This window comes from Carcharodon carcharias, chromosome 10 (assembly GCF_017639515.1).
Source record: "Carcharodon carcharias isolate sCarCar2 chromosome 10, sCarCar2.pri, whole genome shotgun sequence".
Taxonomy (NCBI): domain Eukaryota; kingdom Metazoa; phylum Chordata; class Chondrichthyes; order Lamniformes; family Lamnidae; genus Carcharodon; species Carcharodon carcharias.
Genome location: NC_054476.1, coordinates 146,048,405 through 146,073,631, shown reverse-complemented (window position 1 = coordinate 146,073,631; position 25,227 = coordinate 146,048,405). Strand labels below are relative to the sequence as shown.

General features: G+C 45.2%; 1 protein-coding gene across 5 annotated transcripts in view; it reads right to left on the bottom strand.

Annotated features, from left to right (window-relative positions):
• The window catches only part of bcas3 (BCAS3 microtubule associated cell migration factor), a 1,011,809-nt gene that overhangs the window by 597,594 nt on the left and 388,988 nt on the right, over positions 1 to 25,227 (bottom strand). For all 5 annotated transcript variants that reach the window (XM_041197205.1, XM_041197207.1, XM_041197208.1 and 2 more), the window contains one exon: positions 16,812 to 17,076. In XM_041197205.1, the coding sequence (XP_041053139.1) occupies positions 16,812 to 17,076 (265 nt within the window). The remainder of the gene's footprint in view (positions 1 to 16,811; positions 17,077 to 25,227) is intronic.

The following is a 25,227-nucleotide window of genomic DNA, read 5'->3' as shown; positions in this document are numbered from 1 at the left end:
AGCAGGTTACAGACGCTCTGTTCAGACGGGTATCCACCTTCATCCTCTTCCACTGCGACCAGGCAAGTCAGACACAGCAAGGCAGAGGCTTCACCGCCATTGCTGGCTTCCCCCGTGTCCAGGGTGCAATAGACTGCACACAAGGCCATCAAGGCGCCAGTAGGTGAGGCTGGTGCCTTCGTCAACAGGAAGGGCTTCCACTCCATGAATGTGCAAATGGTGTGTGAAAACAGGATGCTGATTCTACAAGTTTGTGCAAGGTACCCAGGCAGCTTCCACGACGCCTACATCCTAAGATACTCCCAGGTGCTGAGGCTCTTCAATGCTCCGGCTCGGCTGGATGGTTGGCTGCTGGGTGACTATCCCCTGCGAAGGTGGCTCATGACGTCTCTCCGCCATCCAAGAACAGAAACTGAGGAGCGCTACAATAGGAGCCAGGGCACCACAAGGGCTGTGGTGGAGAGAACGATCAGTCTTCTCAAGATGCGCTTCCGTTGCCTGGACCGCTCAGTGGGTGCACTCCAGTACCCCCCAGATCGTGTCTCTGTGATAGTGATAGTATGCTGCGCTCTGCACAATCTTGCGCCTGAAAGGGGGGGATACAGTTGACGATGAAGCCTTGACGCCCTGGATGAGGCTGCACATGATGAATCCAGCAGTGCCTCAGAAGATGAGGAAGCACAGGGCAATGATGAGGGGCAGCACGCCGACCCGCTATTACACCAAGGAGGCAGGGACACCAGGGACAATTTAATCCAAAGAACCTTCAGCTAGCTCCGCACACATGGATCAGCAGGAACAGCATTGCCTGGCGCTTCCACACATGGCACTTAGGTGCTACATCTTCCACCTTATCAGCTGCAACTAAGGGCTTAGTACAGAAACATCAATGTCCACTTAAATACTCATGATATGTTTGTGAAAAAGAAAAATGCACCACAAAGGAAACACACTCAGCCATGGTCAGAAAAGTGGACTTTATTATGTCCAAAAAAAAAAACCACAGACTTCTCCATTGCAATAAGAAGAATTTTGTTCCCTGTTCTAAGGCCAACACAAAATCACCAGTGACATACTTGTTGAGTGTCTAACGTGCCTTATGCTTACGTTTGCGGGTGCTACGTCTTGGTGCCGCCCCATCGGTCGGAGTGGCTTGTGAGACAGCCTGCTGACTCTGCTGTCCTGTTGGCCTCGATGACCTTGGCGGCCGTCCTCTGGCCAGTGGAGCCTGTGATGGCCCCGCCTGGGAGGGAGTGGCCAGTTCCAGAACTGGCATCTCCCCAGTTGTCACAGCCTCAACAGAAGCAAAGCTCACTGGCAGAGGGGTGGAGGAGCTGCTGCCCTCATCCAGAGCGCCCTGAGAGGAGCTCGCAGCGACGACAGGCAGCTGCTGCACTGACGTGAGGTCCCTTTGGACCTCCCTGCTCACCGCAGATGCAGAGGCACCGAGCGCCGACGCTTGATGCCCACAACATCTCCCACATTGGGAATGACCACCCATGGCCAGTACCGCTGTGAGGGCTCGCAGGTCAGAGCGTAACCCAATCAGAAGATTTTCTATCCGATTGAACCCCGTCTCCATGAGAGTCGCCAATCTCTCAGTGCAGGAAGCCTGAAGCTCTGCTCTGAAGTTCATGCCTTCACGTACGCTCTGCCTGGACTCCTCCATCGCAGAGATCAACTGAAGCATACCCTCATGCAACCCTGCCAGATGCAAACACACTTCCTGCCGCTTGTCCTGCAGCTGCTGCATTGGTGACAACTCCAGAGGCAGGTAACCAGTGCTGGACTCAGCATGTGCCTCGTCCCCTGCAGCCCTCCGGCTGCTGGCGCCATCGGCACTCTCTGTCCCAGCCATCTCCTCCAGCAATTTTGAAGTGCCCACTCCACTGTGACCCGGGACACTAGCCGACGCTAAAATCCCCACTAAGGTGTTTGTGTGCGCGCTGGTGCCTGGCTGGCTCAAATGATGTGCTGAAGGTTGCATATGTTGGGCCTCAGGTGTGGAGGGGGTGCTGCGGTGTCTCTGGTGGTGATGCTGCGTCAGTTAGCGTTCAGTCAGTTAAACCTTTCATTCCTTTCCCCCCAAGCCTCATAAGTCACTCGCCCTTCAAGACCCTAAGGAGACGAACATTGGTGGGGTAGAAAAGAGTCAAGAGGAGCCCCAACCATTTGACACGTATGCAGACAGGCTGGTCGGATGGCCTCAGGAATGCCATATGGCATTTATGTACCATTGGAGTGGAGAGAGTGCAGAGGTACCTGACCTGGATGCATGCTGGCCTGGATAGTTGCGATGCTGAGGAAACATCACAAACACTTGCGACATTTGCCGTGGAGCACAGGAGATTGAGAAGTCACATTATTGACCTTCATACCGTTAGGAGAGACATAGATCGGGTGGGCAGAAGGCAACATTGCCCCTTGGCGCAAGAATGAGTAATGTGGTGGCACTTATTTAAGTTGAGTGCCATGAGGTTCACAGCTGAGGTGCTGAGGACCTTTTGGACAGAGTAATGTGGGGCGCACTGGCTGAAAGGGTGGTGGAGATACAAACCCTCCTAAGATGCAATAAGTCTTTGGCTATGCAGCAGCGATGCCACGGCATGTTAGGCCATGGTGATAGTGGTCACAAATGGGATAAAGTGACTTTAGAAGGTGGTGGAGACGCGAATCTTCAAGGGGACGAGGGACCTTTGTGTATGACCCACACATCAGAGTGTCTCAGTCTGTGAATGAACAGTGTTGTAGCACTAACGATTGCAGCAACCATCAGTGGTTGGATGTTGGGCAGACAAGTGGGTGGGACTGTGGACCTCAAATACCTGGCTGCTGGACCCCAGCCTCGCCGCCTCCAGCCGTCCTGGCCTCCTGTCTCCTCCCCAGCTCCATGGCCTGCTCCTCAAATGTTGTGAGGCGCTGGAGCAGGGCGTGCCCACCTCCAGTCCTCTGGGGTTCCCGCAGATTGTGTTGACTTTTTTCCTGCAGAGCAGAGAAGAGGGTTTAGTGGGGTTGATCGCTCATGTACTCTGCACGCGCACACCGCACCCCAACCACAGTGGCCCATTTGAGGCCTCCAGCAGCTCCTGTCCACACTACTGGTGATCAGTCCCCAGAAGATAGTACGGCTGCTCCCAACCGCCTCCCCCAACAGCCACCTTGGACACATTTGGCGTCCATCACTTTGAATAGCACACGGGTCTTAGCACCCATGGCAAGGAGGCGCAATTAGCTGCGGCGCCAATGCCAGCAGATGGCACTTGGCCACAACACCTTGAGGCACCCCTTGCGCCATCTCATCACCATCAATATGACATGTGTTGGAGTTCTGAGTATGTGACTAGCAGCCTCCCCTGCAGGTTGCCCCCAGACTACTCAAATGCCACAAACACCAATATATGCTGTGGGGAGAACCTGTCTTCTCCTCAACCACTAAGGCTGATGTAAGCATGGTCAGTACCCATGTGCCCACCCAGCGTACGCCAAATGCCCAATGCAGTAACGACAGCAAGACGTGGGGGTGGGGGATTCAAAGGCTAAGGCTACCTTCTGGGTCAAATGGCCAAGGCCGACATGGTACTCACCCTTCCAGAGCGCAACAAATCATTGAATCTTTTGCGGCACTGGGTGCCAATGAGCCGCACATCATCATGGGTGCTCACAGCATCATCAACCTCCTCCCACGCCAGGCTGGTGACATGGGGGGCCCATCCTCTGGATGCAACACATGCTAACGGCTGGAAACCTCTTGGAGGAGGACAGCAAGGCATGCATCGGAGAATCGAGGGACACAGTGGCCCCCCGCAGGCCTTTTCTGCAGCCTGCCCCCCTCCTCCTGCTCATGCTCCTCTCGCTCCCCGAGTGGCCATGAAGCCCTGCCTCAAGCAGGCTGCCTGGCCACCTTTATACAGACTGCTGGTTCCCCATTGGAACTGGCAGTCTGAAGCCTCCCGTCCCCGCGATTATTTTCCCGTTCTCCATGGGAGTCGCTAACCTGCTGGGTGGGCCTTAATTTGCCCGCCCGCGGAAAATAGCGGCTTGGCCTGTTTCGATGACGGCAATCGGCTGCCCGCCCGCTGCCAAGTTGGTCGGGCCCACCCATTCGTCAAACGGAAAATTCTGGCCAATGTTTTAGGTTGACTAAATGAATACTTCCAGCATTTTATGTTTTTATTTCTGGAGGAACTTTGCCTGCTTAAGGTGCAGCAGATAACTTGTTATGTCTGAGCAATTCTCTATAACGTGTATCCAGGCAATGTGTCATGGCAATTCTGTCTGGTGCCAATGTACAGATATGCATTGCCACATGTAACGATGGGGTAGCTTATACCCGGCTCTGGAAAAATCTCCATCAGAAGACCCTTCGTGCAATGATACTGTTGAGTTTAATGTTAATCCCTGCAAAATGAGGGCGACCTACCAGTGAGCAGTAATGCAACTATGGAAAGTATTTCCCAATTTAAGACACAGATCCTTTCTTTTGAAGTCTTCCCAGTAAAGATAAACTTTGGTGATGCTTTGTTGAATTATATTATATCTTTTATATGGCAGTCTTTGAAGAGAGTTCTTCCAGGTCATCTTTTGACTTCTGCAAATACTATCCATTTACATAGAATTACATGGAATCTACAACAGTGAAACAGGCTATTTGGCCCAAAGGTCCGTGCTGATGTTTATGCTCTACATGAGCCTCTTCCAATCCTCTTCATCTAATCATATCAGTATAAAATTATATCCTTTACTTGCACATATGCTTATCTAGCTTCCCCTTAAATGCATCTATGGATAAATTACTGTTTAACCTCTTTGAAACCTGGCTGAAGTTCAGATTTGTTTTTCTGGTGCACGTTAGGCATTTGTTAGCTTAAAAAAGCAAATTCAATTCAAATTCCTGACCAACTTCAGTTGTTCAATGGTTGCCGCAGGTGTGCCACCACCACCAGTAGATTTACATATGCTGAATATGGCATGCAAATATCCCCCTTAATGTATCCACTGATAGGCTTAACTCACTAATTCACAGAAGTTTCAATTCACCACATCTACTCAAACACAGGTTGCACTTTTTAACGTTCTTTTCAAATCAGGGATGTGAACTATATGCAAGTTATAATCATTTTCCCAAGGAAAGGGCTCAAGTTTGGATTGCTGCTTACATGCAGGGGTAGCTTATATACAAATAAAATGGAATGATGACTGATGTGCATGACTCACTCCAAAGAAATCTTCCATTACTGGTGACTAACATATTAGAAAAATTACATTGCATTATTCAATTGAAACTAGCATTTTTTCTCTCTTCATTTATGCTGCATTTTCCAGTGACCAGAATTGGACATAGCACGCAGGATGTGGTCTAACTAGAACTTTGTGCAGTTTGATTATGACTTCTTCTGAAGTTGTATTTGACCATGTTAGCTTTGTAGTTCAACATTCTGTTGGCTTTGTCGATTGCTGCTCTGCATTGGTTGAATATGTTGAGTGTTGAGTCTACTAAGACTCCTAGGTCTCTTTTAACTTCATCCTTAGCAAATTAAAACCATTCGTGAAGTATGTGCATTGCTCTTCCTTGCTTCCCATGTGCATTACTTTACACTTGTCTGCATGAAATTTTATCTGCAATCCGTGTGAATGGCACCTGATGCAGGGATATAGATGCATACATGAATGCTTATATAGCACTTTGGCAACAATGTTCGGGATCAATATAAACAGGTTAAACTATTGCTTGCTACTTATGAGGAGCACTTCATCTGGCCCTTTGTGTCTGATATATGCAATAATTTGATTCTGCACAAATTGCAGCAGAAGGGAAAAATGAACAAATGAGATGGGGTCATTTACTATTTTCATTTAAAAAAGGATCATGCCCAGATTCTCTGTCAATGATTGTTTCCATGGCATGGTTTTAGTAAATATTGCTTGTTTTTCTGAGTCTTGTTTTTGTGCACACATCGAGTTTAGGCTAAGGCAGAGCACAGGCTGACCTTCATCTGCAGCTGAAGAAGGGAAGAATCAATGGCAATGTTCAAGGGATGAAGGTAATTCACAGAAGAGCCAAGTTCCCACCAGTGTCTAACGTCAGAGTTATGAGGAAAGACTAGAGAGACTTTGGCTTTTCAGCCATGGTGTGGATCATCTGAGAGATGATCTAAGTTAGGATTGTAGGACTGTAAATGGTGTATAAAAGATTAACCACGCTACTATTTTAAAACAAGCTGCCAAGTTCAGACAAGGGAACACAGGGTCAAAACTGCTAAAGGGTTAGTTTAAGGCTAATGTAAGGGAAAGGGGGTGCAGAGGAGATTCACCAGGATGTTGCCTGGGATGAAACATTTAAGTTATGAAGTGAGGTTGAATAGACTTGGGTTGTTTTCATTGGAGCAGAAAAGACTGAGGGGTGACCTGATCAAGGTGTACAAAATTATGAGGGGCATGGACAGGGTGGATAGGGAGCAGCTGTTCCCCTTAGATGAAGGGTCAGTCACGAGGGGACATAAGTTCAAGGTGAGGAGCAGGAGGTTTAGGGGGGATGTGAGGAAAAATTTGTGAATTACTTTGAAGTGGCACCCTTTGATATTATTTGGGAAAACACCACAGATAATTTTCATACAAGGGTCCATACATAACATAAGATGAATGACCAGCTAATCTGTATTGCTTGAGGTAGGAGTATTGGGGTGCTAGGAGAACTCCATACTCTTCTTCAAATTGAACCATGGGAAACACATGAGGGACAGGGGGGCTCTTGGTTCAATGGCCTGAATTTTTCAGTTGGCGTGCGGGGGCGGGCCCGACATGCTGATATGTAAAATGACGCAAAATTATGTCGGGCATGCGCTGGCCCCAATTCTCTCTCCTCCCCCTACTTGCACAAGTAGCACTGAGATCAATGACTGCCCTCGCCTGCTCCGCCGAATAAAAAAATTAAGCCAATGTCTTTTTCTAAACACAGCACCTCTGAGTGCGCAGCACACCCTCAGTACTGCACTAAAATGTCAGCCTGGGTTATAAACTAAAACTGGGGATTAAAACCACAATCCTCAGATTCAAAAGAAAGAATCTGACTAACTGAGCCAAGCTGATATTCAAGCAAGTGGAAAATTGGGAAAGAGAGCTTGAACTCTGAGTCGAGTTCTTGGTTTTTATTCTGTTGATCCTTCACACCACAGTTAAAAGTTTATAGGAACAAAGGACTTAGGAGCAAGAGTAGGCTATTCAACCCTTCAAGCCTGCTCCACCATTCAATAAAATCATGCTGATCTGATTGTGGTCTCAATCCACTTTCTTGTCTGCCCCCCATAACCCTTAACTCCTTTGTCTATTAAATATTTGTCTAATTCAGCCTTGAATAAATTTAATGGCCCAGCCTCACTGCTCTCTGGGGGAAGGGAATTCCACAGGCTAATGACCCTCTGAAAAAAAACATTTCTCCTCATTTCTCCTCTCCTCATCTCCATCTTAAAAAGGAAACCTCTTATTCTTAAACAGTCCCCTAGCTCTAGTCTCTCCCACAAGAAGAAGCATCCTTCCAGTATCAACCTATGAAGTTCTCTTGGGATCTTATATGTTTCAATAAGATCACCTCTCAGTCTTCTAAACGTCAATTGGCATCGGCCTAATCTGTTCAATTTATCTTTGTAAAATAAGCCCTTCAATCCAGGAACGAGTCAAGTGAGCCTTCTCTAAACTGCTTCTAATGCAATTTTATGATAAGCAAACACCAATAATCAAGTGCAACAAACAGTATTTTATGATAATAATTAGTAAATAAACACAGATTTCTGCACATTTTGACAGGATGGGATATCAGTTTAGCCTGAAAATAGGAAACCCAACTATATCAATGTTATGTTGTACATCCCAATACAGTCCCAGCTTTTTGTATGATGACCTTTGCAGGGAATGAAGGATTCATTCAAATTCCTAAACAGCAGAGAGGTTTGACAGAGTCCATAATTGCACACACTTAAATGCACACACAGAATGTAGTTTAGTTGCTTTCAGAGTGTTTTCCTCTAATTGACTGAAACAATTATTTGGGATAGGATTAGTAGTCACATGGAAAAATATGCGTTGATAATGAAGAGCCAACATGGATTTCTAAAGGGGAAATCCTGTTTAACGAACTTATTGGAGTTTTTTGAAGGGGTAACAGAAAAGGTCAATAAGGTTAATGCTGTTGATGTGGTGTACATGGACTTGCAAAAGACATTTGATACAGTGCCACACAACAGACTTGTGAGAAAAGTTATTCCTCATGGAATAAAAGGGACAGTGGCAACATAGATATAAAATTGGCTAAAAAATAGGAAGCAGAGAGTAATGGTCAATGGATATTTTTTGGGCAGAGGAAGGTTTGTAGTGGAGTTCCCCAGGGTTCGGTATTAGGACCCTTGCTTTTCCTGATATATATTAATGATCTAGATCTCAGTATATTGGAGACAATTTCAAAGTTTGCAGATGATACGAAGCATGGGAGTGTTGTAAACTGTGAGGAGGACAGTGTAAACTTCAAAAGGACATAGACAAGTTGGTGGAGTGGCAGATAGGTGGCAGTTGAAATTCAATGTGGAGTGAGGTGATGCATTTTGGTAGGAAGAACATGGACAGGCAAATATAAAATAAGCGGTGAAATTTTGAAGGGGGTGCAGGAGCAGAAAGACCTGGGTGTGTATGTGCATAGATCATTGAAGGTGGCAGGATAGGTGGAGAGAGCAGTTAATAAAGCGTAAAGTATCCTGGAGTTTATTAATAGGGGCATAGAGTACAAGAGCAAGGAGGTTATACTGAATTTATATAATACACACATTAGACCTCAGTTGGAGTACAGTTCTGAGCACCACATTATAGGAAGGATGTGAACACATTGGAGAGAGTGTATAAGAGGTTTACAAGAATGGTTCTAGGGATAAGAAACTTCAGTTACAAAGACAGACTGGAAAGGTTGGGACTGTTCTACTTTGAGAGAAGAAGACTAAGAGGAGATTTGATAGAGATATTCAAAATCATGAGGGGGCTGGACAGGAGTAGATAGGGAAAAGCTTTTCCCACTTGTAAAAGGATCGAGAACAAGGCACAGATTTAAAGTGACTTGCAAAAGAAGCAAATGTGACATGAGTTAAAAACCTTTTCACTAAACAAGTGGTCCAGGTCTGGAATGCATTGCCTGTAAGTGTGGTGGAGGCAGGTTCAATCGAGGCATTCAAGAGGGCATTAGATGATTATTTGAATAGAAACAATGTGCAGGGCAATGGCACTAGGTCATAATGTTCATTTGGAGAGCCTCTGGAGACACGATGGGCCGAATGGCTTCCTTCTGTGCCATTAAAATTCTGTGATTTTGTGACTGTATCATCCTGCTTACTCAATCACAATAGGATAGATTAGCTAAGGTAAATAAAAGCAAAATACTACAGATGTTGGAGATCTGAAATAAAAATAGAGAGTGATGGAAAAACTCATCAGGTCTGGCAGTAGCTGCGGGGAGAGAAACAGAGTTAATGTTTCGAGTACAATATGACTCTTCTTCAAGTCAGTTAACTCTGTTTCTCTCTCCACAGATGCTGCCAGACCTGCTGAGTTTTTCCAGCAGTTTCTGATTTTGCTTTAGATTAGCTAACTTTTTTTTAACTATCCAAGCTGAATGAAAAAAGAAAATTTTTCACCTAAAGGTCAGCTTATCATATCTCAAAACATTTCATCACATAATGAATGTTGTTATGTAGGCAATTAGCAATCATTCTACACAAAGCGCGATCCCACAAACAGCATTGAGGTGATTGAGTACTTAACCTCTTTCTGGGGTGGCACTGGCTGAAGATAGAATGCTGGCCAAATAATATTCTGAGATTCTGAATGTCCACCTGAACATGGATCAGGGATTCAATTTAACATCCCAGCTTAAGGACAAGTCAGCAACTCTGACAATGTAGCACTCCTTCATTACTGCAGTGGAGTGTCAGCTTTGATTATACTCTCAAATCTTGGATTGTGGTTCAAACTCAGAGCCTTCTGACAGAGATGAGAGAGCTACCCACTGAGCTAAACTGAAATCGCAATTAGCAATCCTAAAAAAGCAAAACAAGACAACTTTAGAGGGACTCATTACAGTCTGGAGAGTCAGGCTGGCCCTTTGTGGACTGGCATGAGGAAAATTGCGCAATTGAAAAAAAAAGTACAACTAGAATATTACAAAGTCTGACCTTGCAGCTCCCTCCTTACATATCCATCAAAGCAACAAACAGTGGCATTTTTTTTCAGCACCCGCCTTGTTCCACTGTAAATTTGCTTTTGTATCTAATCCCAGGGGTGCACACACAGTACTAAGTGCCAACTTCAGACACTGCATCTCTTTACTTGACACTATGAGGTCAATTATATTTTCAGTGTGATAACATTAGCATGTATTCGCTAACCTTACAGGAAGTAGATGTCGTTTCAGTGCATTGTGCTTGTGCTCACAGTATGAGCAGGATCTAAGCCAGGGGTCAGCAATTGTGTGCCGATATCATAATTAGTGCACTTCGTCACCCGCCTATTGACTTACAAAAATACAACGGGGTGTGTTAACAGATAAAATACAAAGGAACCCAAACAAAGTTTGTGTTGGCTTGTTAGGCTATGCAGGAAGTATCTCCTTATCAGCTGTGAATTAAGAGTTTTCCTTAGTTCGTGTTTCTATAAGGGGCCACACGCGGCCGGGGGAGTAGGCAACTGCAAAACCAGACTGAACGTCCACTGTAAGATCCGAAACACACCCTGATAAAGATTTCAACGTCAGATATTTAAACAAGACTGTGCCTTGCACAGGAAAAAGGGACAAACAAGCAGGAATTTAAATGTTTTTCAAGAAGGGCCGTGAGACACAGTAACCATACAACTTCTGAAGTTCTTAAATAAGATAACACGGCCAAGAACTCGTTGAACATTCCTTGGGTTTATATACAAAGATCAATTGGCATTCTGGGTATTACGATTATGTAACAAGCAACAATTGCAAAGATTGGCAATTAAATTCTAAACAAATAGAACAGCATTGTAAAATACTGGGACTAGTATTCTGGACTGGGCATTTCAATTTAGAACGGAATATTTGTATAGATCACAAGGCAAATCCTAATGAAGAAGGCCATTCAGCCAAACTACCAACTTGTGGTGTCTTTCTCAAAGAACAGAATTCAACAGTGGGCCCATTTAAGAAATAGGGTTCAAATGTTCTGCTTAGAGAATCACAATCTATTGATTGCAAAATTGATTGAACTTTAAATGCTGAGCACTCTCAACTTAAATTGCAACAGTTTGAATTTCAATTCAGGAATTAAAAACTATTCCAGTTTAAAATCTGAGAGTTGTAAGTGATTGAATTGTGGTTCAGCAAATAAATCCAACAACATGGGTGTTTCCTGGAGGGGCATGATTCAATTTTAAAATTTTTATTCATTTTCAAAACCCTCCATGGTTTTTCCCCTCCCTGTAATGTCCTTCAGCCCTACAAATCTCTAAGATTCCTCCAATTCTGGCCTCTTATGAACTTCTGATTTTGTTTTCTCCACCATTGGTGACCGTGCCTTCAGCTGCCTGGGGCCTAAGCTCTGGAATTCCCTCGCAAGATCTTCCCATCTCTCTCTGCTCCTTTGAGACACTCCTTAAAACCTACCTCTTGGACCAAGTTTTTGAATCATCTGCCCTAATAACTCCTCATGCAGTCCAGTGTCAACGTTTGACAAATTATCCTCCCGAGATGCTAAGTGCCAAACAAAAAGTGTTTCATCTTCAAATAGTGCAGGCACCAAGGAATATTGCATAGAGATGTTAACAGCATAGTGATGTTTCAGATACCACCTGCAATATTAACTGAGTGTGAGTCCTTTATCTTCTTGGAGGCTATGGGGTTGAATATGAGGAGCTCTAATTCTCACCTGAGTGTTATCTACAATAAGGTAAAAGCAAAAAAACTGCAAATGCTGTAAATCCAAAAATACCTGGAAAAACTCAGCAGGTCTGACAGCATCTGTGGAGACGAACACAGTTAATGTTTTGAGTCTGTATGACTCTTCAACAGAACTAAGGAAAAATAGAAAAGAGGTGAAATATAAGCTGGTTCAAGGGGGGGTGGGACAGATAGAACTAGATAGAGGGCCAGTGATAGGGGGTGATAACCAAAAGATGTCATAGACAAAAGGACAAAGAGGTGTTGAAGGTGGTGATATTATCTAAGGAATGTGATAATAAAAGTACAGATAACCCTAGTGGGGGTGGGGTGGGGGGAAGGGATGGAAATAGGCTAAAAGGTAGAGATAAAACAATGGATGGAAATGCATTTAAAAATAATGGAAATAGGTGGGAAAAGAAAAATCTATATAAATATTTGGAAAAAAGGGGGATCGGAAAGGGGGTGGGGATAGGGGAAGAGAGTTCATGATCTAAAATTGTTGAACTCAATATTCAGTCTGGAAGGCTGTAAAGTGCCTAGTCGGGAGATGAGGTGCTGTTCCTTCAGTTTGCATCGGGCTTCACTGGAACAATGCAGCAGGCCAAGGACGAACATGTGGGCATGACAGCAGGGTGGAATGTTGAAATGGCAAGTGACAGGGAGGTCTGGGTCATGCTTGTGGACAGACTGAATGTGTTCCGCAAAGCGGTCACCCAGTCCACGTTTGGTATCCCCAATATAGAGGAAACCGCACTGGGAGCAGCGAATGTAGTAGACTAAGTAGCGGGAAGTGCAAGTAAAATACTGCTTCACTTGAAAGGAGTGTTTGGGCTCTTGGATGGTGAGGAGAGGGGAAGTAAAGGGGCAGTTGTTGCACCTTCTGTGGTTGCATGGGAAGGTGCCGTGGGAGGGGGTTGAGGTGTAGGGGGTGATGGGGGAGTGGACCAGGGTGTTCTGGATGGAACGATCCCTGCGGAATGCCGCCAGGGGGTGTGAAGGGAAGACGTGTTTGGTGGTGGCATCATGCTGGGGTTGGCGGAAATGATGGAGGATGATCCTTTGAATGCGAAGACTGGTGAGGTGATAAGTGAGGACAAGGAGGACCCTATCATGGTTCTGGAAGGGAGAGGAAGGTGTGGGGGCGGATGCGCGGGAGATGGGCCGGACATGGTTGAGGGCCCTGCCAACCACAGTGGGTGCAAAACCTCGGTCAAGGAAGAAGAAAGACATGTCAGAGGAACTGTTTTTGAAAGTGGCATCATCAGGACAGATGCAACAGAGGCGAAGAAACTGAGAGAATAGGACGGACTCCTTACAGGAAGTGGGATGTGAGGAGCTGTAGTCGAGGTAGCTGTGGGAGTCTGTAGGCTTGTAATGAATATTGGTGGACAGTCTATCACCAGAAATTGAGACAGAGAGGTCAACGAAGGGAAAGGAAGTGTCAGAGATGGACCATGTGAAAATGATGGAGGGGTGGAAATTAGAAGCAAAATTAATGAATTTTTCCAGGTCCAAACAAGAGCATGAAGCAGCACCGAAGCAATCATTGATGTACTGGAGAAAGAGTTGTGGGAGGGGGCTGGAGTAGGACTGTAACAAGGAATGTTCCACATACCCCATAAAGAGACAGGCATAATTCAGGCCAATGCAGATACCCATAGCCACACCTTTTATTTGGAGGAAGTGAGAGGAGTTTAAGGAGAAATTGTTCAGTGTGAGAACAAGTTCAGCCAGATGGAGGAGAGTAGTAGTGGCCCGAACAATCCCCATCCACCACTATGTGGCTATGGGTATCTGCATGGGCCCGAGTTATGCCTGTCTCTTTATGGGGTATGTGGAACATTCCTTGTTACAGTCCTACCCCGGCCCCCTCCCTCAACACTTTCTCCAGTACATCGATGATTGCTTCAGTGCTGCTTCATGCTCTCGTCAGGACCTGGAAAAATTAATTAATTTTGCTTCTAATTTCCACCCCTCCGTCATTTTCACATGGTCCATCTCTGACACTTCCCTTCTCTTCCTTGACCTCTCTGTCTCAATTTCTGGTGATAGACTGTCCACCAATATTCATCACAAGCCTACAGACTCCCACAGCTACCTCGACTACAGCTCCTCACATCCCACTTCCTGTAAGGAGTCCGTCCTATTCTCTCAGTTTCTTCGCCTCTGTTGTATCTGTCCTGATGATGCCACTTTCAAAAACAGTTCCTCTGACATGTCTTCCTTCTTCCTTGACCAAGGTTTTGCACCCACGGTGGTTGACAGGGCCCTCAACCATGTCCGGCCCATCTCCTGCGCATCCGCCCCCACACCTTCCTCTCCCTTCCAGAACCATGATAGGGTCCTCCTTGTCCTCACTTATCACCTCACCAGTCTTCGCATTCAAAGGATCATCCTCCGCCATTTCCGCCAACCCCAGCATGATGCCACCACCAAACACGTCTTCCCTTCACACCCTCTGGCGGCATTCCGCAGGGATCGTTCCCTCCAGGACACCCTGGTCCACTCCCCCATCACCCCCTACACCTCAACCCCCTCCCATGGCACCTTCCCATGCAACCACAGAAGATGCAACACCTGCCCCTTTACTTCCCCCCTGCTCACTGTCCAAGGGCCCAAACACTCCTTTCAAGTGAAGCAGCATTTCACTTGTACTTCCCTCAATTTAGTCTACTGCATTTGCTGCTCCCAATGCAGTTTCCATTACATTGGAGAGACCAAACGCAGACTGGGTGACCGCTTTGCGGAACACATTTGGTCTGTCCGCAAGCATTACCCAGATCTCCCTGTCACTTGCCATTTCAACATTCCACCCTGCTCTCATGCCCACATGTCCATCCTTGGCCTGATGCATTGTTCCAGTGAAGCTCAACGCAAACTGGAGGAACAGCACCTCATCTTCCGACTAGGCACTTTACAGCCTTCCGGACTGAATACTGAGTTCAACAATTTTAGGTCATGAGCTCTCTCCTCCATCCCCACCCCCTTTCCGATCCCCCTTTTTTCCAAATATTTATATATATTTTTCTTTTCCCTCCTATTTCCATTATTTTTAAATGTATTTCCTTCCATTGTTTTATATTTGCCTTTTAGCCTATTTCAATCCCTTCCCCCCACCCCACCCCCACCAGGGCTATCTGTACCTTGCTTGTCCTGCTTTCTACCCTTAATTAGCATATTCCTTAGATAATATCACCACCTTCAACACCTCTTTGTCCTTTTGTCTATGACATATTTTGGCAATCTCCATCTATCACTGGCCCTCTATCCAGCTCTACCTGTCCCACCCTCCCTTAAACCAGTTTATATTTTACCTCTTTTCTATTTTTCCTTAGTTCTGTTGAAGAGTCTTACGGACTCGAAACGTTAACTGTGTTTCTCTCCGCAGATGTTGCCAGACCTGTTGAGTTTTTCTAGGTACTTTTGTTTTTGTTTTGTTATCTACAATACTCTGCCTCCTGGTAAAAGGTCTGTGTCATGTTCATCTGATGCCTCAATTCCACAGGGAAAGTGATCAAGATGTTGATAAAAACAAAAAACTGCGGATGCTGGAAATCCAAAACAAAAACAGAACTCTTTCTTTGTGTTCTGTTGAAGGATCATGAGCACTCGAAATGTCAACTCTTTTCTTCTCTGCCGATGCTGCCAGACCTGCTGAGTTTTTCCTGGGAATTCTGTTTTTGATCAAGATGTTGTTCCTTGCAAGCACAGTAGTAGTAAAGTTGTCAATTGCTTTGTGCATATAAGCACTGCAGATTGGCAGATGTATCAGATCACTTTTACAGTGTCCTGGAAGGATCTGGTAGCATAAAAGAAATGCTGTGGTAGTCTTGCTGTTACAGGAAGAGCCACCCCTGCTTAAGATATTGTCTGCAGGCCACACTGCAGCAGATGGTACAACTCTGCGATAGCCTTTCTTGTAAACAAAGGCAGCAATATCAATCCTCTGAAATGCATAGCTATGAGTGGAGGGGTATAAAAACACAAGTCCTAAAGTATTGATAGGGATGCAGAAAACACCCAAGTGCCATTGAATCTGCATTTGTAAATGCCTTGTGATATCTTCTTCCTCATCTAAATTATGCAGGGTGATTAAAACCCTCGTAGGCCACCCTTCTGTACCACTTGAACAGTGTGGTTTAACTGATGTGTTGATGGGGTTGGATGAAGTAGAATGGGAGAAGCATAAACATCAGCAAGTGCCTGTAGGGCCGAATGGCCTACTTCTGTGCTGCAAATACTATGTAAACAATGTAAAACTATGCTGCAGCAACCAAGAATAATAAGGGAAAATACTAGCAGGGAAAAATGTGGAAAGAATTGCATGGAACATAATGTGCCAAAAACTAGTGCCAAGTAATTGTAGATATATATGTAGAACAATGGTCTCCCTGTAACTGAGCTCCCGGGATTATCGATGCGTCTATTCTATATGTGCACCAGGGTGGGAAAGAGCCTCACCTGAAGTTGTGAAATTGTAATTTAAATAAATGTTCTATGGTAGTGAAGCTCACACTTGCCTGCAGCAAAGGCTACTCCTGGCCCCAAAAATAACATATTGCAAAATGCCCTTTTGTTCTGGATTGTATGGTCTCAACTTAATTCAGCAATATTTTACATAAGCAAATGAATCATAGGAGAGAAAAAATGTGGACCCAGTAAACTATCACCCGCAGAGAGTACAAAGCATAACGCTTTTCATTTGTTATCAGGAGTATTTGTTCTGCAGCTGATTGTGCTTTGGAAGTGTCTGCTTGGTGTGGATCTGATAGTAAAGGCATGAAGCAGACCTGGAACTGACAGGCTGATTGTTACGAAAGGATTACTGCAGCTTTAATGTAATCTCTTGATTTAGGAAAAAAGAATTGATACTCACTGTGAAGTGGTGACCCAGAGGGACTGCTTGAGAGACCAGCCACTGGACTGCAGCGCCCACCTTGTTTGGTCGACAGCTCCTGTTCAATATCTTCCAGCCCAGCACTCTTCTGGAATCGACTCATGCGATTCACCACACGGGGAGACATATGCGTTCGCACAGAGGGCTGTCCACCATAAGGATTTACTGGAAATACATGCGAGGTCCCCCTGAGTGTGCTAATTACCACCCAGCGACAGTCCTGGCTGAAACAAATATCTTGCACCTAGAACACAAATACAAAATACCAGAAATTACAGCTTCTGCACTATTTGCTTTGTACTTTTGAAGCAATCTATCACAGGGATGATGGACTGAATGGCTGTGCTGTACAATTCCATGATTCCAACTGAATTAATATTTACCTACTTAACAACAAGAACTACATCGTGTGAAGAGATGTGAGACATCTGAAGGGGAGAAGGTGGCGTAGTGGTAATGTCACTGGCATAGCAGTCCAGAGGCCCTGGCTATTGCTATGGGGGCATGGGTTCAAATCCCACTACGGCAGCTGATGAAATTTAAATTCAACTAATAAATCCAGAATTAAAACTAGTCTCTAATGATGACCATGAAACAATTGGCAAATGTTCTAAAAAAAAAATCTGGTTTACTAATGCCATTTAGCAATAGAAATCTGCTGTCCTTACCTGGTTGGCCTACATGTGACTCCAGACTCACAGCAATGTGGTTGACTCTTACCTGCTCTCTAAAATGCCCTAGCAAGCTACTCAGTTGTATCAAGCTGCCACAGAAACCTCAATAAGGAATAAAACCAGATCACTGGGAATTGGAACAGCAAACCCAGACATGTTGACCCTGCAAAGTCCTCCTTACTAACATCTGGGGGCTTCTGTCAAAATTGGGAGAGCTGTCTCACAGATTAGTCAAACTCCAACCTGACACAGTCATACTCACAGAATCATACCTTACACCACCATCCCTGGGTATGTCCCGTCCTGCCAGCAGGATAGATCCACTAGTGTTGGTGGCACAGTGGTATACAATCAGCAGGGAGTTTCTTTGGGAGTCCTCAACTTTTGACTCTGGTCCTCATGAAATTTCATGGCATCAGGTGAAACATGGGCTGATTACCACCTCCAACACAAACCCCTCATTCCCACCTCAGCTGATGAATCTGTACTTCTCTACGTTGAACACCACATGGAAGAAGCAGAGCGGGTGGCAAGGGCACAGAATGTACTCTGGACGGGGGACTTCAATGAGTCCTAAAAGACAGCTGCTGGAGTCGGTCTGTGGCAGGTGTTGAGAGAGCCAGCACGAGGGAAAACCCTACTTGACCTCATCTTCACAAATCTACTGTTGTAGATGCATCTGTCCATGACAGTATCCGTAGAAGTGACCACTACGCAGTCATTGTGGAGAAGAAGCCCCATTGTCACATTGAGGACGCCCTCCATTGTGTTGTATGGCACTACCATTGTACGAAACAGGATAGATTTCAAATGGATCTAGCAACTTAAAACTGGGATTCATGAGGTGCTGTGGCCATCATCAGTGGCAGAATTATGATCAACCACAACCTGTAACCCCATGGCTCAGCATATCACCCACTCGACCATTACAATCAAGGTGGGGGATCAATCCTGGTTCAATGAAGAATGCAGGAGGGCTGCCAGGAGCAGCACCTGCCATATCTGAAAATGAGGTGTCAACCCGCTGAAGCTATAACACAGGACTACTTGCATGCCAAACAGCAGAAGCAGCATGCAATAGACAGAGCTAAGCGATCCCAAAACCAAAGGATGAGATCAAAGCCCTGCAGTCCTCCCACATCTTGTTCTAAATGGTAGTGGGCAATTAAACAACTAACTGGAGGAGGCGGCTCCACAAATATCCCCATCCTCAGTGATGCTGGAGCCTAGCACAATAGTGCAAAAGATGAAGCTGAAGCATTTGCAAGCACCTTCAGCTATAAGTGCCAAATAGATGATTCATTGCGCCCTCCTCCTGCGGTGGTCAGCATCACAACTGCCAGTCTTCAGCCGATTCGATTCACCCCATGTGATATCAAGAAACAGTTGAAGGCATTGGGTAGTGCAAAGGCTATGGGCCCTGACAACATTCCAGCAATGGTACTGAAGACTTGTGCTTTAGAATTACCTGAGCCCCTAGCCAAGCTCTTCCAGTACAGCTACAACACCAGCATCCAGCTAGCAATTTGGAAAATTGCCCAGGTATGTCCTGTCCACAAAAAGCAGGACAAATCTAATCCAGCCAATTACTGCCCATACAGTCTACTCTCGATCATCAGCAAAGTAATGGAAGGTGTTGTCAATAGTGCTATCAAGTAGCACTTACTCAGCAATAGCCTGCTCACTGACGTTCAGTTTGAATTTCACCAGGGCCACTCAGCTCCTGCTCATTACAGCCTTGCTCCAAACTTGGACAAAAGAGCTGAACTCAAGAGGTGAAGTGAGAGTGACTGCCCTTGACACCTAGGCATGTGACTGAGTGTGGCATCAAGGAGTCTTAGAAAAACTGGGGATGTTGGGGATCATGGAGAAAAGCTCTCCATTGGTTGGAGTCATACCTAGCACAAGCTGCAGGAGTTTCTCAGGGTAGTCTCCTAGGTGCAACCATCTTCAACTGCTTCATCAATGACCTTCCTTCCATCATAAGGTCAAAAAAGGGGATGTTCGTTGATGATTGCACTATGTTCAGCACCATTCACGATTCCTCAGATAACGAAGCAGCCTGTGTCCATATGCAACAAGACCAGTTCAGCATTCAGGCTTGGACTTTCAAGTGGCAAGTAACATTCGCGCCACACAAGTGCCAGGCAATGGCCATCTCCAACAAGGGAAAATCTAACCATCTGCCCTCGACAGTCAATGGCATTACCATCGCTGATTCCCGTACTATCAACATCCTGAGGGTTACCATAGATCAGAAACTGAACTGGACCAGACATATAAATATTCTGGCTACAAGAGCAGGTCATAGGCTGGGAATTCTGCAGCAATAACTCAGCTCCTCACTCCCCAAAGCCTGTCCACCATCTACAAGGAAGGAATCATGAGTGTGATAGAATACTCCCCACTTGCCTGGATGAATGCAGCTCCAACACTCAAGAAGCTTGATACCATCCAGGATAAAGCAGCCTGCTTGATTGGCACCACTTCCACAAACATTCACTCCCTCCACCATCAAGCAAACTGTGGCAGGAAGGTGTACCATCTACAAGATACACTGTAGGAACTCACCAAGGATTCTTCAACAGCATCTTCCAAACATGCAACCTCTAGCACCTAGAAAGACAAGGGCAGTAGATGGGAACACCACCACCTGCAAGTTCTCCTCCAAGTCACACGCCATCCTGACTTGGAACTATATCGCTGTTCCTTCACTGTTGTTGGATCAAAATCCCTCTCGAACAGCGCTGTGGGTGTACCTACACCACATGGACTGCAGCGGTTCAAGAAGGCAGCTCACCACCACCTTCTCAAGGGCAATTAGGGATAGGAAATAAATGCTGGCCTGGCCAGCAATGTCCACATCCTGTAAAAGAATACATTGTGAAAAAGTAATATGATGCTGTGTGAATGGAAGTAATAGGCAGCATTGTCACATAATCCCAAATTCTGAACCCATACTTCTGGTGTGGAGCCTTGCCCATCAAGTAACAGCAGGGGGCTATTCCCCTCTTCACCATAATTTTCCACATGCATTGTTCCTTCTGGCATATTTGTCAGCTGTAGTTCAGTGGGTAGCACTCTCACCTCTGAGTCAGAAAGTTGCAGCTTTAGATCCCACCACTGTACAGGACTTGAGCATGAAAATCTAAGCTGACACTTCCAAATGGAGTACCACATTGTTGAAGGTGCTGTCTTTTGAGTGAGGTGTTAAACCAAAGCTCCGTTTGCCCTCTCACATGTACATAAAATATCCCAAAATACTATTGGAAGAAGATCACTGGAGTTATCCCCATGTCCTGGGCCAATATTTATCCCTCATTCAATACCACTTCATAAAAACAGATTATTTGGTTATTATGACTTCGGTGTGTGTGGGAGATTGCTGTGCATAAATTGGCTGCCATGTTTCCTACATCACAACAGTGACTCCGGGCGAGATTGTCCACACCTGCTCGCCGCCGTGATCTTCCGGTCCCGCTGTTAGTCTATGGACCTCTGGCTGGGGTGCCGCCTTGCCTGCGGTGGGTCCCGCCCACGATGGGGCCAGGAAATTCCAGCCTACACTTCAGAAGTACTTCATTGGCTGTAAAATACATTGGGATGTGTTGTGGTTGTGAAAGGCGCTCTACAAATGTAAAGTTTTCTTTTTCTTCTCTTTTCAATGTACATGTAGGAATGTGAAAGCTTTTATATCTCCTGTAAAGGAGTGTGATTGCAAATAAATAAATAAGATACATTGAGTGACAACCTCCAAAACAAGTGATACCATAGATGGCAGAATCAATGACAAAGATTTTGTGACAGTGAGCTGAAAGCCTTTTTTTGAGGTGGAAACTGTCCCATGCAGTAGCATCCATGTGTTGTGATGTCTCAGCTCATTTACAAGGCAGCAAAGGGAGCACTGAGTTTTTGCAGGAGACTGGAGAACCAGGAAAATTACTGGACCTTCATTACACCTGACTTGATGTGTAGTTACACCTCAATGTGCTGTCAACTGCGCAGCAGCCAGGCATCAGCCCTTGACAATACTTAAAAGCACCTACAGATGCCTTTGGTACAGCTGATTATATTTCCCCACCACAGGGTTTGTATTAAACATTCCATGGGGTTAAATATTTAATGTTTATAAAGAATAGGGATCTTTGTGAGATATACAATTAAATAATAAATCTAGGAGGAGAAATTCCATAAAGCCTGTTTTCAGGCGCAGGGATCACATTGCTCGATAACTCCATGCTCAGTCAAGTTGATGCAGACACACACACACCAACTTTTGCTGCCTACTTAGCAACATAATTGCAGCATGCTGACCAGCACAAGACAAGCTGTGAACTGGCTGCGTGCAAAGCAGGAAACCCAGGAACATGCATGGGGTACAACTAGCCTGCAGCTCTTAAAGGCAGCCTGCACAGGGCTACAGCTGCTGGGACAGTCTCAGTAAGTGTTGTCTGGAAGGAAGGGGCCTGCAAATGGAACAATGGACTAGATAGAGGGCTCTGAGGATCTCTGGTGTGATGTTGAAGGCCTTAGAGATGGAGGTGGAAAGGATGAGCAGGGTAAAAGCAAAAAACTGTGGATGCTGGAAATCGAAAACAAAAATAAAAATACCTGGAAAAACTCAGCAGGTCTGGCAGCATCTGCGGAGAGAAACACAGTTAACATTTCGAGTCTGCATGACTCTTCAACAGAACTAAGTAAAAATAGAAGAGGGGTGAAATACAAGCTGGTTTAAGGGAGAGTGGAACAAGTAGAGCTGGAGAGAGGGCCAGTGATAGGTGGAGATAGCCAAAAGATGTCATAGAAAAAATGACTAAGAGGTGTTGAAGGTGGTGATATTATCTAAGGAATGTGCTAATTAAGGGTAGAAAGCAGGACAAGCAAGGTACAGACAGCCCTAGTGGGAGTGGGGTGGGGTGAAGGAATCGAAAAAGGCTAAAAGGTAGAGATAAAACAATGGATGGAAATACATTTAAAAATAAATTCATTGTTCCAGTGAATCTCAACGCAAACTCATCTTCTCATCTCTGACTAGGTACTTTACAGCCTTCCGGATTGAATATTGAGTTCAACAAGTTTAGATCATGAACTCTCTCCTCCATCCCCACCCCCTTTCCGATCCCCACTTTTTTTTCCAATAATTTATATAGATTTTTCTTTTCCCTCCTATTTCCATTATTTGTAAATGTATTTCCATCCATTGTTTTATCTCTACCTTTTAGCCTTTTTCAATTCCTTCGCCCCACACCATCCCCACTAGAGCTATCTGTACCTTGCTTGTCCTGCTTTCTACCCTTAATTAGCACATTCCTTAGATAATATCACCACCTTCAACACCTCTTTGTCCTTTTGTCTATGACATCTTTTGGCTATCTCCACCTATCACTGGCCCCTCTATCCAGCTCTACTTGTCCCACCCTCCCTTAAACCAGCTTATATTTCACCTCTCTTCTATTTTTACTTAGTTCTGTAGAAGAGTCATACGGACTCAAAACATTAACTGTGTTCCTCTCCGCAGATGCTGCCAGACCTGCTGTGTTTTTCCAGCTATTTTTATTTTTGTTTAGGATGAGCAGGGTGATGTTTCCACACCAGGAAAGCAAGGGAGGTGAATTCCCAGAGTCTGGCCTCATATGAGTGGTTAAGGTCAATGAATGCATCTTCAGGTGCCATATCCTATCCACTGCAATATCTCTCTCATGCCACTCAAAGCAGCACACCCCAACAGCGAATAGGATTCTTGACTAACGTTCAAATCTCCACCTCACCCTCATACACACACCAGCTGGAGGGCCTCCCAATGACCTTCCAGTTTCGAGACCTTGCTGTCCTTAATTGGATGACGAGACCGGGGCTCAGTTAGCTCAGTTAGTTAGATGGCTAGAGTGTGATGCAGAATGATGCCAATGGCACAGGCTCAATATCTGTGCCAGCTGTGGTACTTCATTGAGGCCTGCTTCTTTGCCTTGCTACCCCCTTGTGGTAGGATGCCCTCAAGCTATGTATGATCAATTGTCTCTCCCTAATGGACAGGGATGCCTCGAATGCTTGTGTATTATGGCTAATTACCTTACCACGTTACCTGCCCTCCAGCTATTAATTGGCCACTTTGGAGAAAATTATGGATGAATGACTATTTTCCACACACTGCAGGCTTCTGGCTCCCATTTGGGCTTAATGGTGGGGTTCGGATGCCCATAGAGAAAATCCTGCCTAAGGCTGTAAATTTTAGAGTGAAGGTAACCTGGGATAGAGTTAAGGTTTAGGGCAAAATTAGCGACTCTGTACAAATGGCCGCATATTAGATATTCGGCCATTTGTCAGGCTGCATGTCTAATCCCAACATATTTAGTCAATTTCATTAGCAAATCCAACCTGAGGATTGAGTGTTTCTCAAACAAAGTCCTTCATTGTCAAATAGTGTAATTTCTATTCCCTAGAAAGCAAGTATTGCAGCTCAGCATAAGGCAAAAATAATCTCATCTGGCGGTGTACAGGTACAATGGAACCTCACTCTTAGCAACTTCGATACAGTTTTCTCCTTCTAGAGCAAACCACACTTTTTTCCACTGATAACATGAACCCCTTCCAGGTGATCAGGACAACAATATGAATGAAAGGACATCCTACAGATCACTGGAATGTAGATACGATTAGTGAGAATGCATCATCAAAACATCCATTCTCAACAGTGACGTAACATCATTGGGCCCCAGCCTTCAAACACACATGGTGGAAATCATTTGCACCAATTGAATTGTGTAATGCAAGCAAACTGCCTAAGCAGAACAGTAAAGGGAAGAGTCAGACCTGTCTCTGAAAAAGAGAAAGCTAGAGGAGACCTGATGGAGGTCTTACAAATTATTATAGTTGAATGAATGGGGTGGGTGTGGAGAAACTTGTGCAACCTCTTCCCTTTGCCCATCATTGACAGTTGTGTCTTTAGCTGTCTAGGTTTCACACTCTGCAATACCCTCCCTCAATAATTCCCCCTCTTTCCCTTCCTTTAAGACATTTCTTAAACCTACCTCTTCCAATAATCATCTTCTATGCCTAAGTACCCATTTTTTGATTGCACATCTGTGGAACACTTTGGGATGCATTTCTACATTAAAGGTGAGAGGCAAATACCAGTTGTGTTGGGGTTATTAGTGGTGATGGCAGCGCTCCAAATTTCAGAAGAACTCAGAGTGTTCAACATGTTCTGCCAAGTTAACCTTACCTATTAGCACATCATTTGTTGGCGCCAGTGGTTGGATTTGTCCCGGCTGAGAAGTATTAAGGTGGCATTGATGTACAATGTAACATCGTAGATGCATAAGGGATTCTGTGGTATGCTTGAGTTATATTGGAATTAAGACAATGCAAATCCTTGCATGGCTACCACTTTGGGTGGGCCTAGTTTCTGAGGGCACAGTAAAGAGCAATGCTATATATTCCATGCTTTGTTTCCTTCCACAATTTTCCTCTCAAGTTCAGAAAGCAGGTAGGCTTGTTGCAGCTGATTCCATGATGCTTCAGCATGTTGCACAACCGAATGCACAACCGTGTATAAGAATATCTAGTACGTAGTAGTAGCTTAGTTATCATGATGGGCACGTCAGCTGAGTTCAAGCCTTTATCTACCCAACCTACATCCATCCAACCGTCTTACACACACATGCACATTTTCCGGTCGGGTTCATCAGATTGCAATCAGGGCCAGGAACTTGAGCTGATTT